Source organism: Palaemon carinicauda, chromosome 35 (genome assembly GCF_036898095.1).
Source record: "Palaemon carinicauda isolate YSFRI2023 chromosome 35, ASM3689809v2, whole genome shotgun sequence".
NCBI lineage: Eukaryota > Metazoa > Arthropoda > Malacostraca > Decapoda > Palaemonidae > Palaemon > Palaemon carinicauda.
Window position 1 is genome coordinate 46852812 of NC_090759.1, and position 17916 is coordinate 46870727.

General features: G+C 32.9%; 1 protein-coding gene across 1 annotated transcript; it reads left to right on the forward strand.

Annotated features, from left to right (window-relative positions):
* The first annotated feature begins 8210 nt into the window (after positions 1-8210).
* On the forward strand, positions 8211-12993 carry LOC137627263 (uncharacterized). The gene is made up of 2 exons (XM_068358343.1): positions 8211-8855; positions 12838-12993. The coding sequence occupies exons 1-2, from the start codon at positions 8211-8213 to the stop codon at positions 12991-12993; spliced, it is 801 nt and encodes a 266-aa protein (XP_068214444.1).
* The last annotated feature ends 4923 nt before the right edge of the window (positions 12994-17916 follow it).

Here is a 17916-nt window from a genome sequence, read left to right on the forward strand (position 1 = left end):
AATACTTAGAGTATGCAAGATATCAATAAAATTTATTCATTTAGTTGCAATCTCTCTCTCTCTCTCTCTCTCTCTCTCTCTCTCTCTCTCCTCTCTCTCTCTCTCTCTCTCTCTCTCTCTCATATGGACAAGGCGTTTAATGCTAAGTAAGTATTTTCCCCCATATTTGAACTTCTTACCATACTAGATACGATTATGAAAATATCTTAATGTAGTCACATTCTATTATACATAGTCAGCCAATTAGTTGGTAAATTGAAATGTTCGTAAAAGAAATTTAATATCATTAAGTACAACGATTAAAATTATGATGATTATTTGTGATTTAAAAATTTATTTGTTCTGTCAAACAGATACTGCTATGCGATATTAAATACAGTAACTCAACCTATTATATTTAAGTGCGATTGTGACTATACATGCCTTTTTCAAAGATTTTAAATTCGTATAATCTAATACCTGATGGGCGAAAATTCTAATAAAAAAAAATGAGACTGTAAGAATAACGGAGGTTTACGGAACGTTAATGAACAAAGCTCTACCCCTAAACTTTATTAGCACATATTCTCAAGAACATTCAGAGATCTCTATCATTATTTTTCAGTTTTATCATTTAAATAGATCTCTAGTTCTTGAAAATTAAGCAAGGTAAAATATCTACCAATCTCAAAATTTCTTTCAGCGATGATACAGCAAACACATGCCTCGAAAAATAGATAAAGATAAAGATGCTTATTTTCAGATGAGATGATCCAAGAACCATAAGGTAGCATGAATGGAACCTGGTGATCTGCATTTGAAACAATAAGGAGTTTTTCACATAAAATTTAGACATTTCTGTTAATAGTTTTTAACGATTTTTGTGACCTACTAACTTAAAAAAGGGTATATTATATTAGTTTGGTCAGAGATGCTTAACACACATAATAACCAGATTGAAAAAAATGTATGGTTCATGTATTTGATGGGGAATTAAAGGTTCATTTAGTTAATTGTGATTTACATATCTTACCTCAATTAATACTTTTTCCACCATGGCTCGCATCACTCGATATTTGAAATTCTTGGCAGGCATTGATGGACTTGAGTAAGCAGTATAGGGTTTGGTGATTATTTTGGTAATATCAACTTCCAATAAACAACAGTAGTTATATAGTGTATGGAGTGTTATGAATACAAAATATATTCGAAAACTGTGACTCCTGTGACTGCCCCACCCTTCACTGACCTCACATCTAACACCAGAAACTTCCCTAAAGACAAAAATAAGGAGACTTTCAATAAAGCATATATGCACTCAGGATATTCCCATCGCCTTTACCTTATCAGGAATGAGAAGTTACAATTGGTAGTTTGTCCTCATGTAGTGTGTATTCCTCTCCTGATTTAGGACGCGCAAAATATTCCCGATGATCATCGTATGATTCTGAAGTGAACTGCAGAACTGAAAATAACTCTTTAAGCTGCTCATCATAAGAATACTAAGAACTTGTGGTTCCAATTATTTTGATTTAGCATAAAATTTACCTAAACAAAGAACAGGAAAGAGAACACAAATCGCACGTCCACATCAAACAAGTCTTCACTGTCAACTAAAGCCAGTTTTCCTGAAATCATCCTGGAATTCTAAATCTGTAGTCAATTGGAGAAGCTTAAAACAAAAGAACCAATCAGGTTTCAGCTTATCCCTGTTCTCACAACTCGATATGGAAAAAAAATACGGTGGGATTTTCTCAGCCCCTATGCATCATATAACAACAGAATCCACTCGGAAGCTCCAATGCATGACAACGTTCAAATATATCTTTGGAACTTTGAAGAAATGTTCGTTTTTACAACATTATTCATCGGCGAATTTCGTATTTTACCATGTTTTGTGTATTACTCTCATTAAGAACATTTATTAACAATGATTAAAAAATGCAGTTTCTTCCCCTGGCTGAAACTGTAGTATTACCAGATGCTCATTGCTAGACCACGAGGGAACTTAAGAACTAGAAATCTTTTCATGGAAGACCCATCAGTAACTATTTGTCGTAAATTTCGCCAGAGGAAAGCACAGATAATTAGTGTCAATATTTATCGGAACCAGCCAGCTGCCTTGCACACACTGAATAACATCATGATCCAGTTCTTGCAAAGTTTCTTAGGTAATATTGCGGGTTGGTTTTAAGTTTACCAGGTAACTTTTTTTTAAGAAATTTACATTACAATGTTTCTAACATAGTTATACAGCTATGTATAGCATTAGATAGATGTACATTTAAAAAAAGAAAATAAAATAGATTTATGTAAATAATTCTCCTTATCTGTACATTGATATAAAGAATACACACGACATGTAACTCGGTGAACATATTAGATTTATTATCCTTACAAATATTTGTAACATCCACCGATCATTGGTAAGTTTACATCCGACGTATAAAATAGTTTCCTTTTTTTTTTTTTTTTTTTTTTTTGCTAATCCATATTGTATGCAGAGATATCCAATTATTATTACTGTTGATGTTATTATTCTGTTTTTATTTTATTTTTATTTTTTTTTTGCTAATCCATATTGTACGCAGATATCCAATTATTATTAATGTTGCTGTATTACTGTTGTTGTTTTTTTTTTTTTCTTTTTTTGCTAATCCATATTGTATGTAGATATCCAATTATTATTACTATTGCTATATTGCTCTGTTTTTTTTTTCTTTTTTTTTTTAGTCTTATGCTTGAAAATTGATATCGGATTACGTTGCATACATCAAAAAGTATTTCCGAAAAATGGTTTTAGGATACTTTTTGAAATTTACATAAAACAGAAGATATACGATCTGTAATCACATTCATCAACTGTAACGCATTTACCAGTTACAGACATTTAAAATATGTAGTCTTTAGTCTGTTGTAGCTAAAGTACGATGCACCTATTAGAAGAAAAACTCAAATTTTCAGGTCTCATTGAAAGAAACCTTAACACTTTTCCAAATCCTTTTTCAATTTATGAGAGGATAGTTCTCTTCAAAAACTTACTTAACCACAATTATTGTTATATTTGCTCATCAACATTAGGAAGCTGTTTGGCCGACAAGCCTTTATTGTAATAGCAATTGCAATATCAACTTGATACAAAATACATGGGCTGAATTTATCAAGTTTTACCAAATAACTGAATATAATATCATAATAAAGAATTAGCAACCCATGGCATTCATAACTAATTTCAGATAAGTAAAACTGAATGTTGCTAGTCTACACGTGAACATTTATTTTCCCCAACACTCCTTTAAAGTCTTGGTCAACATAATGTATTTCTGTTGACGGAATGATAATATTAGTTCTATAAATACCTGAAAATAGTCAAGTTTACTTTAGGAAAAAATTTTCTGATGAGCATAGTATGGACAATGTACCATAATATTGATAACACCATTGTATTAATTGTAATGCTTTTTTGAAAATTCAATAATCTCCTATGAATCAACTTATTAGCATAAACATCTATTTTATTAACAATTTCATAGCTATTTTTCTCCCTTGTTACATTAAAATCCCGAGGATGAGAAATGTTAAAATCTTCATAATGTCAACATTCTTTAACCACTCGAATGTCCAATATTTTATTTTTTCAATCGCACCATCTACCAACATGGATAACACAAGTTTTGTTTTTACTTAGCCGAGCAACAGCAGCTACCTGACATTTCTTGATTTCCATAAAAGTTTCTTAAATGAATTCCCCAGTCCATGATATGGATGGGAAATATTCTACATTATCTGGAATATATATATATATATATATATATATATATATATATATATATATATATATATATATATATATATATATATGAATATATATATATATATATAGATATATATATATATTTATATATATATATATATATATATATATATATATATATATATATATATATATATATATATATTCAAATTATTTGATTATATATTCAAATTATTTGATTATATACGCAAACAATGATACTATTACCTTTAAATACTCTATATAATGGTTATTGAAATTTCCGTATAACAAAATTGAAAAGGAACAACCTTGTCTAACACCTCGAATTAAAACGAAAGGTGAGCTGAGAAAACCAATAAAAGAAAGACAACGATTACAGTTTTTGTACAAAGATCTAATCAAAGCCACAGATCCACTTGGAAATCTAAATGTCTCCATTACCATTAAAATTTTTTTAGTATTAACTCGATCAAAATTTTTAGTTCAACCTAAATTTAGAATGACCTTTTCGAGGTTGTTTTCATTTGCATTAAATGTGACATCTTCATTGTGCTGCTACAATTTACAATAGATCTGACCTTCTCGCACAATACTGTTTTTTTTTCTTTCTTTTTTTTTCTGAAATTTTGTCCATAACATTTAACATTTTCTTTGCTATCAGCTTTGTGACTATTTTATGATGAATGCTTACGAGTGAAATTTGTCTTTACTTTCTAAAACACCCTCTTTAGCAATCAGCTTCAACATCCCTAAATTTTACAAATCAGACATACAGTATTCTTTGAAGAAACTAGATATCTTATCATTTCCATATATTCCGGTTTAATTTTATTTCATATTTTCTAATAGAGAAATTCCACAGGATGACCATCGCTGGCAGAGGACGTTCTACAATTCTATAGGTAGTAGGTTGGCCAGCGCATCAGCCACCCGTTGAGATACTACCGCTAGAGACTTATGGGGTCTTTTGACTGGCCACACAGTTCTACATCGGATCCTTCTCTCTGGTCACGGTTTATTTTCTCCTTGCTTACACACACACATACACACACACACACACACATACACACACCGAATAGTTTGGTCTATTCTTTACACATTCTCCTCTGTCCTCATGCACCTGACAACACCAAGGGGTTATTGTTCTGTAATAGTTCAGTGGCCACTTTCCTCTTGGTAAGGGTAGAAGAGACTCTTTAGCTATGGTGAGCAGCTCTTCTAGGAGAAGGATACTCCAAAATCAAACCATTATTCCCTAGTCTTGGGTAGTGCCATAGCCACTGTACCATGGTCTTCCACTGTCTTGGGTTAGAGTTTTCTTTCTTGAGAGCATACTCGGGCACACTATTCTATTTTATTTCTCTTCCTCTTGTTTTGTTGAAGTTTTTATAGTTTATACAGGAGATATTTGTTTTGGTGTTGTTACTCTTCTTAAAATAATTTATTTTCCTTATTTCCTTTCCTCACTGGGCTATTTGCCCTGTTGGAGCCCCGGGGCTTGTAGCATCCAGCTTTTCCAAATGGGGATATAGCTTAGCAAGTGATAATAATAATGATAATAATAATGATAATAATAATAATTCTTTATCGCCATTCAAACCTTTTCCTCCATCATTGCAATCCAAAATAGAAAGCACCTATTTACTAGGTAATTTTGCCAATCCATATCATCATCTACAGAACTAAATAGTAACTCAGAAGGTTTTTCCAGGAGGAGTGACATACAACCTTTCCTTTTAACTACTGAACCAATGTTTACTAATCTAAGCATCCCTTTTTCTTTTCTTTTCATTTTTTTAACCAAGCACGCTGTCATCTTTTTACCTTTAGTCAAGTAATTAATTCTTGCCTTAACTTTTATGGGTTCATAAAACCTGTTTTGTATTTCAAAAATCCTTTCCTTTAAATAACCACCGATTTATGGGTACCTAAATAAGAATAACGCAATATTGCTTGGAATATGTTAATTAATCCTTACTTCTCTTGGGATGAATGCTATAATAATTTCATAAAGGCTAAGACTTCCAGAAATTAATGTAGTTTGCACGTAGTCCTTCTAAATGAAATATTTTATTAATTAATTTCCAATTTCTCTACCCAATTTTAGAATCCCTCTTTTTCATTTTAATAACGTCATTTTGATTCCAAAAAACTAATTGGAATTATTTCTGAGAAAGTTATAGAGTAAAACTTTTTTTGTATATATATATATATATATATATATATATATATATATATATATATATATATATATATATATTATATATATATATATATATATATATATATATATATATATATATATATATATATATATATATATATACAGTATATCTTTATATCTCAAATATAATTACTGTATATTTTAGCACTGTTCTGATATAAGTAATTATCTTTTAGTTCAATATTCTCCACCACGTTACTCAATCCATTACATTTTAAAGCCTTATTTCCATCACTGCAATCTCCCTTAACGATAATACAATTAAGATTAACACTAAAAATAATGAAATCAAAATTGTCTCAAATAATACAAAACCTTATGTAAAAAATCTCTTTTCACCCTATTAAAGTAGTACCAGAAATAAGCCAAGTGCAGAAAGTAAATAGAGAAGTAAAGATTGAACTATAATGAGAAACAATAAAAAATATAAAATATATTGAGATCAGGTAAATAGATAAGTAATACATAAACCATGAAACGAGACTTCCGTTAGCCTATTCAACTGAGAAGCATTCTATTATTATCACAAGCTAAGCTACAGCCCAAGTTGGAAAACCAGGATGCTCTAAGGCCAAGGGCTCAAACAGGGAAACATGGCCCAGTGAGGAAAGGAAACCACGAAATAAATGAACTAAAAGAGAAATAATAAACAATCAAAACAAAATATTTCAAGAACTGTAACATTAAAATATATCTTTCATAAATAAATTATAAAAACTTACGATAACAAGAGTTGGAGAAACAAGAATGAATAGTGTACCCGAGTGTTCCATCAAGCAAGAGAACTCTAACCCAATGCAGTGTAAGACCATGGTACAGAGGCTATGGAACTATCCAAGACTAGCGAACAATGGAGTATCCCTCTCCTAGACTAGCTGCTTACCATAGCTAAAGAGTTTCTTCTCCTTACCAAGAGGAAAGTAGTCACTGACCAATTACAGTGCAATAGTTAAACCCTTGATCAAAGGTAGATTATTTGGTAAGCTTAGTGATGTTAGGTATAAGAGGACAGAGGAGACTGTGTAAAGAATAGGCCACACTATTCGGTGCATGTGTAGGAAAAGAAAAAATGAGGCGTAACTAGAGAGAGGGATCCAGTCTGGTCAGTCAAAGGATCCAATAACTCTCTAGCGGTAGTATCTCAATAAGATTGAAGTTACATTGATTGAACTACCAAATTAGTAAGAGCATTTTGCATTCTGGACACAGCTGGAATAATATATATATATATATATATATATATATATATATATATATATATATATATATATATATATATATATATATATATATATATATATATACATGAGTGTGCGACATTATAGCTAGGTCCAAAAGAGCTAGGCCCAAAAGAGCTAGTACAATTGAGCTAGTGCGACAAAATAGCTAGTTCCATAATAGCTAGTACCAAAATCGCTAATGTGACAAAATAGCTAGTTATACATTTGAGCTGGTACAAAATGAGCTGTTAACCAAAAATAACTAGTTTCAAGAAAATGGAATGTTATTTCTACTTCATTTTTTCTTTTAATCTTTTTCTTATCTATGGAGAAAAAAGTTAGTAGTATTCCACCCTTCATCATGGAAGTTATAAAGTCCTAGAAAGGAAAATATTTACTTAGCTACGATGGATATTTGTACCGAAAAAATACAACGAACAAAACCAGCCAGAACTGGAGATGTGTAATGAAGGATTGTAGAGGAACATTGAAAACTGCGCCGAACTACCAAGAAAAGTCTGAAGTAAAAATTTGACAAGAACATAATCATGCCCCAGATCCCGCGAGGCAAAGTGTTAGAATTGCTTTAGGGAAAATGAATGAGCTAGCTTCAAATTGTAGTGCACCACCACGAAGAGTTGTTGCTGCTGTAGTACAAGAGCTGGATGACGAAGCAATGGCTAATGTCCCTAAAAAAAGAGCGCTCCAAAAAAGTATTCAACGTAGACGTAAGGTTGAAGGCCATTTTCCTGAACCTTTATCAATTAACGAATTGATAATTCCAGAAGAATTTACTTTAAACGGAAATACAGAACCCTTCCTACTGAGTGATGTAACAAGTGATTCAAAACGAATAATCATATTTGCAAGCTAGCATATGCTCGATCAACTTGCTAATTCGAAAATATGGATGTGTGATGGCACTTTCAAAGTCGTTCCTAGATTATTTTATCAATTATATACGATCCATGTTGTTAGAGAAAACTACTTTTTTCCATGTGTTTATGTCATGATGCCTGATAAGGCACAGTCAACGTATGAACGAGTATTTCAGATTTTGAAAGACAAACGCCGAGACTGTGACCCTGAAAACGTAACCTTTGATTTTGAAAAGTCTGCTATCAATGCTTTCATGACAGTGTATCCTGATGCAAACATAAATGGATGTTTCTTTCATCTATCACAGTCAATATGGAGAAAAATACAAGTCACGGGATTATCAAATAGCTATATATCTGATGCCAACTGCCGTCTTTATTGCAAGATGCTGGCTGCTTTGGCGTTTCTAAATCCAGATGAAGTGACAGATGCATTCGAAGAGCTAAATGAAGACCTCGAACATCTGCAATTGGATGAAGAAATGCAAATATTATATGACTATTTCGAAGACACATACATTGGTAGACGACAGAGAAGAGGAAGAAGAATACCCTTATTTCCCATCGAATTGTGGAACGTCCGGGAAAGAACACAAAACGACAGAACAAGGACAAATAAGTTAGAGGGATGGCATCGCGCTATTCAGGGAATGTATGACACTGCTCATCCAACCGTAAGGCGCTTTTTTCAAGGAATTAAAAAAGAAGAAGCACTTCAGAGAAGCAATCTAATTGCGTATATCAGTGGGCAGCAATTACCTGTCAAAAGAAAGGCTAAGGTAATTAACGATAGACTGAAAAACTTGATTAGCAAGCACACAAATAATGATATATCTACTAAAGATTTTTTACGAGGAATAAGCTATAACATGACATATTAAAGGTTAAACTTTTAATTGTTTTTTAACATTTTCAGTTATTTTTCTACTTAATTTCTAGGCATGACTGCTGTTTTTTATCTATTTCTATACTGAAGTGTGTTAGTTGAAACAATTATTGATATGTGAAAGTTTTATGTAATAAAGTTTTATATAAATATTGATTAAAATCTGTTCTGCTGTAAATAATGAATATGATGAGACATAAAAAAACATATTTTTTACTTTCTACCTCAGTAATCAACGTAAACACAAACACACACACACACACACACACACACACACACACACACACACACACACTGTTTTAGCAACACTACATTTTTTCGAAACAAGCTATTTTGGTTAACAGCTCTTTTTGAACCAGCTCAAATGTACTACTAGCTATTTTGTCACAATAGCGATTTTGGTACAAGCTATTATGGAACTAGCTATTTTGTCGCACTAGCTCAATTATACTAGCTCTTTTGGGTCTAGCTCTTTTGGACCTAGCTCTTTTGGATCGCTCCCATATACATGTATATATATATATTCATATATATATATATATATATATATATATATATATATATATATATATATATATATATATATATATATGTATTCCAATTCTGACCTCTAATAAGTCACAGGATAGTTGTGGTAGTTTAGGTCCAGTTTGTCAAATTCCTCTGTGCAGAATGAGTCCCGTAGCTTCTAAACGTACTAAAATTTCCTCTGATGTTAATCTTATCCTCACAACATTTATTCCTGTAATTGTTATATATTTGGACCCATGGTAAGAATAACCTAGTCTATTGCTGAAAACGGTGAACGCGTATTAACTTTCCAATGGGATTACTATTCCCGTGCTTCACAACTTTGCTAAAATGATTTTAGCCAATTTTATCTGCTTTATATGACATAGCAAAAGCAATTTTTTTTTTAAATCTAGTAGAGTTCTACGTAGTCACTCAGCTTCATTAAGTTTTTTAATCCTTTGTATCAGCAATTGTCTTCAAAGTATCAAGCCATGCGATTATTATTGATCCTCAATTATATATATATATATATATATATATATATATATATATATATATATATATATATATATATATATATATATATATATATATATATATATATATATATACATATATACATTAGTATATCCTATCCTAATCCAAATTTATTATCATAACACCACTTTTTCTTTTTATTCAAGAATTGACTTTGGTGTAACGAGTGTCTCATAGGAATCTTTTATTATAGGTTTTGTCTCATGTCCATTTCTACTTGATTTTCTCTTTATTATCCATTCGTGCTGTAAAATTTTTGTTGGGGGGGGAAATATAGTACTATATCATTTTTTTAACATGAGATTGTGTCTTGGGAAATTAACTAATCAGAATTGACTTCTCGAAAATTATGCTGTTTATTACATTCTCGTCTGGTATATTCCGGGTTCAAGTTCCAGAAGTTTAACATAGGCTTTTCTATCCGTGTTTAGAATAATTCTCTGACGTTTTGGCTGCTAAAATATTCTCAGAAAGGCTGAATAAAAGGAAATTCACTCAAAAGATGACATCAACTATACTACAGTTTAGATCCCACATTTTATGTAATCTAGCTGAATTATCTTTTTACCATTGGTACTAAGTTGTTATTTTCTTGCCTTTCTTCAGGATATGCACTAAGCTACCCCATCATAAAAATATGCAATCTTTAGATAACACAGTTTTCATATTGTACCTTTGTGTTGCTGCCCAGCGTTGGAATTCTATTCTCTTTTCTTATAAGAGAGGTTATTGCTTCCCTAGCCTGTGTAAAATACTCTTTCTAATACATCGACCTACTATTTTCTTTTTCTGTATAGATTGGATAATGGGTTAATATTCAACATTCAAGTAATCATGCATAAATAAATTTTGCAAAAGAAATGTCTCTACTGAAATATCCCAAATCATAAACATTACTTGTGGCCAACCCAAGATTATATATATATATATATATATATATATATATATATATATATATATATATATATATATATATATATATATATATATATATATATATATGTATATATATGTATATATATACATATATAGATATATATATATATATATATATATATATATATATATATATATATATATATATATATATACTGTATATATAATATAATTTATGAAAGAGCACATCGCATTTTACAAGTTATTTGAATAAGAAATCTGGAGACAAATTTCTGTTGGAATAACCAAGCCTGTATAAAGTCACTCTATTAGTGTCCGCTTCTATAGTGTTATGCAAAGCCTATTTGACGACAGCAGGAAAATAAATACTCTTTTTTTCGAGTAGGCCTACCACGTAGACATTGGTAGGGCCGCATTATTTACACCTCGGTGACATCCATCATCTTTTGAACAGCCATACATGAACGGTAGTATGAAACGAGGATAAATGCCTTCTACTTTTGAATGGTATGAGAGAGAGAGAGAGAGAGAGAGAGAGAGAGAGAGAGAGAGAGAGAGAGAGAGAGAGAGAGAGAGAGAGAGAGAGTAAAATCGATGTTTAAAGCTCGGTATATATACTGATATCTGGCGGAAGTTCAGGATCTCGAAATGAACAAAACCTATTTTATTCCTATTAACAGGTATAATTAAACTCGCCATTGTCATTTGATATTAAACCAGCATCCTTTTTAAGAGCTGTTGGTAAATTGATCATTGTTTTTCATATTGAGGATCGGTTTATCCTTGTGATTTCATATCGGATTTCATTACGTTGAGGACTATCATGCAATCTTTTCAAATCCATCCAATTGAAACCTTTTCCTACACTGTTAAAAAAAAAAAAAACGTAATTTCAATATTCACCGTAAAAATATATTATTCTTACTGTCGCCATATTTCAGTAAAATACTGGCGACCGTAATTTTACCTTGCTCTATTATTATATTTCACGGGTTTGTGACCGTAATGTCACTCCTTTACGTAAATATATCCGTTTTTAAAACCGTAAAAATCCTGGAATAGATGTTGCCAGAAATCTATCGGATTTTTAATGCAAATTTTCAATAGCCTAAGTAAATTATATATATATATATATATATATATATATATATATATATATATATATATATATATATATATATATATATATATATATATATATATATATATATATATATATTTAAGGAGACAATCAAAGACTGTTTGCATACATCTCCAGGGAAAACTATCATAACCTAATAGTTCTTTGATAGTGATGAGGATCTTTGAACATTTGCTCTTTATTCAAAACTTTTTGATATCCAACAAATAACAGTACACACTCCTAGTATGAATACCTTTGCATGAAAATTCTAAATGTCCGTTCTGCCTGAAAAGGGGCGAGCTAGTATGTTTGGAAGTGTCACCATGGAAATACCATCATTAGGTAATCACATGTGTGTTGCTGAAAGAATATCTTCAAATGGAGTGTCAGAGAGCCAGACGTGCACAAAAAGAGAAAAGAATGGAAAAGAAATTTATAAAAATGACCTTACAAAACGGCACCATTTAAAAGGGATCTCAGGATTCATATGAAAACACTGGAAAAAAAAACACGAATATATATAAAAGTGAGAATTTGAGAGGGAAATTGTGTAGGACAAATTCCAGTATAACAAAGAGACAATAGCGGAGAGAGAGAGAGAGAGAGAGAGAGAGAGAGAGAGAGAGAGAGAGAGAGAGAGAGAGAGAGAGAGAGAGAGAGTGTACCAACTACCAACGCCACAATGGTAGATATGAGAGTAACTACAGTAACAGGATGGATCAGATGTTATGAGAATGAAATGAAATAAATCAAGAAACCACTTAGAAATAAACAAACGGTGAACCAAAAATGTCAAGAAAAACAGAGAATGAAGCAACTAAAAAAATGGGAAGAAGCTGCAATTGAGAGTAATAGCATTCGCAATCACTCCATATCTGCTGCACTCCTACCACCACCACCGCTACGACCATCATGCACGGAGAAATATAGCAGAAGTAGCAGTAGCAGCAGTATTTTATGACGGGGGATTAGAGAGGCCTGAAATTTAATCACAGAACATACGAGGGTTTAAGCCGCCCAAGAGCCAGAAGAATATATTTGACGTTTTTCGAGCGCATAGCGCCTATGCCGCTAAGTCTCCTGTGCGAATTGTAAAGATATAAAGCAGAGAGATTCTAGTCTCTTCATGTACAACGAATAGTATCACGATGAAACTCTACGGGTTCGAAAATATTGTAGCTTAATTAGGTGCAATCTTTTAATTACTGTTCTGAATATCCAAAGAATGGAAAAGGAGGAAAAAATAATAGATGATAAGATTAGAAATGCTGCAAAAGATTTGAGAAGGAAAATCATTTGAAGAGAAAATTGAGCCTTTTGAAACAAAATGATCATGAATCGAAAGTCGTTCCTTGACTCATAACACAAAGGTAACCACAGTGTGGCGGTATCACCACACAACCATTGCTCTCTCTCTCTCTCTCTCTCTCTCTCTCTCTCTCTCTCTCTCTCTCTCTCTCTCTCTCTCTCTCTCTTTCTGTATATATATATATATATATATATATATATATATATATATATATATATATATATATATATATATATACATATATACATATATATATGTATATATATACATATATATATATATATATATATATATATATATATATATATAATGTGTATGTATAATTAAGTTTCTGCATCAAAGGTCAATGTTAATTATTATTCCAATCATTAAGATGCTGGAAATGGATAATTATCGCATACCCGCTACGCAGTGTGAGATGCACTAAATGTACAATGTATACAATTGGATAATTTACTGGAAAAGAAAAATACTAGTCAAGGAGGTTTGAATATGGATAGATGTTGTGCAAATGAGAAATGTATGCTAATCAATTTATGCAGAGGTTTCTTATTGAAATCAAACAGAAAGGACAGTGTACCTTGAAATAAGGACAAAGATGTGATTTTGTATGGGGTAGCTGAAAGGTGTGAGTGTAGAAGAGGGCAGAATCTCTCATTTCTTCAATAAAGAGTCTCTTCCTTGATAATGCCTAAATCGTGTTATCTCAACCACCTTCTCTGTATTTTTCACTCCTTCCTCCTAACACTTAAAGATTGTACACTTATCACTAATTTATCCACTTTCATACTTCATATATGGCGGAACCATTTCAAAACACACTGGTCCATTTTCACCTATACTAGCCTACAAATCTCCATATATCTCCCATTTCCACGTGTCTTATGCAACATTTGCAATATTAACGGTTCACCCCTTCATAAATCCCATATTAACCTCTCAGAAACTAAAGATTTTACTAGAACCCTTTATTTTCCTTATCCTTTATTTTACCATCACACAAGATATTGACTCCTAAATACCCCTATAAATATACCTCATACAGTTTCCCCTTATCTGAATCAAAATCCATCTTCCTTAAAAACGTATTCTTTATCCCATCTACAAAGTTATCAATTTTCTACTTTTATAAACACTTGGAAATTCTTTCACAAGTCATTAGTTTCTCCCTATAGTCCACAATCAGTACTTTAACATAGGTAATCATCAGCTATTCCACACTCGACTCACAATCCAACTTCTTATCCTTCAACTATTCACCAACATCATCTCTCTTATCTCAAACTTTTCACATCACACTACATAAAATCATTGAAACATATGAGAGACATAATACAACGTCATGTTAGATCCCTTTCTATACTTGTCCCATCACTCTTCCAGCTACAAACTTTGTTACATACTTACTGTAGTTTCCTATTCAAAAGCTTATCATCTATTCTATTCCATACATCCAAAACACCATTCACAATGCCTTTACATCACTTTCCTTCCTCTAGGTCCATGTAAGTAACTCACGCCAGACCCTGCCTATGCACACTCGCTGCCACAACATTTTCTCCTACCATTCTTAATATTATTTATACAATATTTGATCGTACACTTCTGTGCTTTTCCCCATGTCCTGAGTGTCTCCCTGACACCAAAATTGTTGCATATCCCTTTTCCACTCCCATTCTGGAACACACTTCTCTTTCATCTACATCTCACTGACAGAACATTCAGGTTTCTCTTCTTGAAGAAACGCAGCATTCTGTATTTCTGACACTCTGCAACCCTTTAACAGGCATTTAGAATCCAGATTATGCATACAAATACAGGGAATAGATCTCCCCACCCAATGTCCTCAGTCATGATATTTCCCATTGCGAAAGTGAACATGTGACTGACATTGACTTTCTATCTAAGGATAAATATTTCCTCCTTGTCTCTCCTCACCTGTATGGTAAACTTATTCTGTACCTAGAAGTACTGTCACTTTCCTCAACAAATAGGTTGTCATGCTTACTACCACTATGGTAGCAATACACAGTAAAGAGATTGGCCTGATGACCTTGTGTGGCTACATATAAGATATACTTTTGATATAATACATATCACTATTGGTATATATATAAATTATATATATGTGTGTGTTTGTACAACACATATTCATGAAAGATATAAAGGCATCATCACATTTCAATTTACAACTATAACTAGCTTATACTTCCGGTGAGAGTGGGGCTGAGACAGGGATGTGTGATGTCGCCATGGTTGTTTAACTTGTATGTTGATGGAGTGGTGAGAGAGGTGAATGCTCGAGTGCTTGGACGAGGATTAAAACTGGTAGGCGAGAATGACCATGAATGGGAGGTAAATCAGTTGTTGTTTGCGGATGATAATGTACTGGTAGCAGACACAGAAGAGAAGCTTGACCGACTAGTGACAGAATTTAGAAGGGTGTGTGAGAGAAGGAAGTTGAGAGTTAATGTGGGTAAGAGTAAGGTTATGAGATGTACGAGAAGGGAAGGTGGTGCAAGGTTGAATGTCATGTTTAATGGAGAGTTACTTGAGAAGGTGGATCAGTTTAAGTACTTGGGGTCTGTTGTTGCAGCAAATGGTGGAGTGGAAGCAGATGTACGTCAGAGAGTGAATGAAGGCTGCAAAGTCTTGGGGGCAGTTAAGGGAGTAGTAAAAAATAGAGGGTTGGGCATGAATGTAAAGAGAGTTCTATATGAGAAAGTGATTCTACCAACTGTGATGTATGGATCGGAGTTGTGGGGAATGAAAGTGATGGAGAGACAGAAATTGAATGTGTTTGAGATGAAGTGTCTAAAGAGTATGGCTGGTGTATCTCGAGTAGATAGGGTTAGGAACGAAGTGGTGAGGGAGAGAACGGGTGTAAGAAATGAGTTAGCGGCTAGAGTGGATATGAATGTGTTGAGGTGGTTTGGCCATGTTGAGAGAATGGAAAATGGTTGTCTGCTAAAGAAGGTGATGAATGCAAGAGTTGATGGGAGAAGTACAAGAGGAAGGCCAAGGTTTGGGTGGATGGATGGTGTGAAGAAAGCTCTGGGTGATAGGAGGATAGATGTGAGAGAGGCAAGAGAGCGTGCTAGAAATAGGAATGAATGGCGAGCGATTGTGACGCAGTTCCGGTAGGCCCTGCTGCTTCCTCCAGTGCCTTAGATGACCGCGGAGGTAGCAGCAGTAGGGGAGTCAGCATTATGAAGCTTCATCTGTGGTGGATAATGTGGGAGGTTGGGCTGTGGCGCCCTAGCAGTACCAGCTGAACTCGGTTGAGTCCCTGGTTAGGCTGAAGGAACGTAGAGAGTAGAGGTCCCCTTTTTGTAATGTTTCTTTGTTGATGTCGGCTACCCCCCAAAATTGGGGAAGTGCCTTTGGTATATGTATGTATGTACTTCTTAGGACAAAGTTTGAATCTACGTGTAGAAATATCGATAAAACTTTGATTACCGTTACAAACTTCAAACTAACGCATATATTCTTCAATTTTAAACATCTTGAATTCGAAGACCCGTTCCTACCATTATAGCATACCGATGATTGTTTTTAGGTTTATACAGTATATATATATATATATATATATATATATATATATATATATATATATATATATATATATATATATATATATATATATATATATATATATATATGCGTAAAAATCACAGGAAAACGTGATGCTCAGATGCAGAGGAACCACAGGGAAAATGAAAATACGAAATATACGATTAAGTCCTGACTAGTTTCGTGATACTTCTTCAGAGGCCTGATTTATTGAGAGAGGTTTCTTTACATTTTATAGGGAAAGTAAACGTACAAACATACATATAGAGGCTTAGAGAACAATGACACTCCCTTACCAGCTACCTGGGCTGAGGTCAGGTGTTAACTGGGCGGAGATCCAATCTCATTAGACACCTGCCAAAAAGGGTCATTTCTGGGGGCGGGTAAATTCTTGTTTGTGACTTTCATTACAGTTTATTTATATGAATAACGGTAGCCTTATCTATATAAATACATAAGCAAAACTATTTGTATATGTAAAACACATCTATATATAAATATATAAAAAAAGACATATACATACATATACACAGACAGGCATTCATACACAAACATGCAAAATATATACATAGACATATACATACGTGTATACATACTGGTATACATATACAGACACATACATAGACTTACATATAAATTCTTTTTTACACATGATTAACATGTATACATATACATATATATACATATATATACACAAATATATACATATACATACATATACAAATATACATACACATACAAACATACATATACATGTATATACATGTATATACACACATACACATATATAAATCGCTTGCGCCCCAACAAACGACTTCTACAGCCACTTACTACGTCCCATCTGCCACAGTTTTGCTACTACTACTTCAGATTAGGGGCAACCGCGAAGAAATATGCCGAGGATTGTCAGTGGCCAAAAAACGTGTAAGTAGGCCATCGTTCGTGGCGGTGGCCTCCCATGTTTCTAATCTTTTCTTTTTACATGATGCAGGAACGGGCGTG

Bases quoted from the DNA above. Each gene is read 5' to 3' on its own strand.
- LOC137627263 (XM_068358343.1), top strand. From the start codon at position 8,211: ATGCCTGATAAGGCACAGTCAACGTATGAACGAGTATTTCAGATTTTG. The intron at 8,856-12,837 runs GTAATTAACGAT...CAAGAAAAACAG, and splicing joins CTGTCAAAAGAAAGGCTAAG to AGAATGAAGCAACTAAAAAA.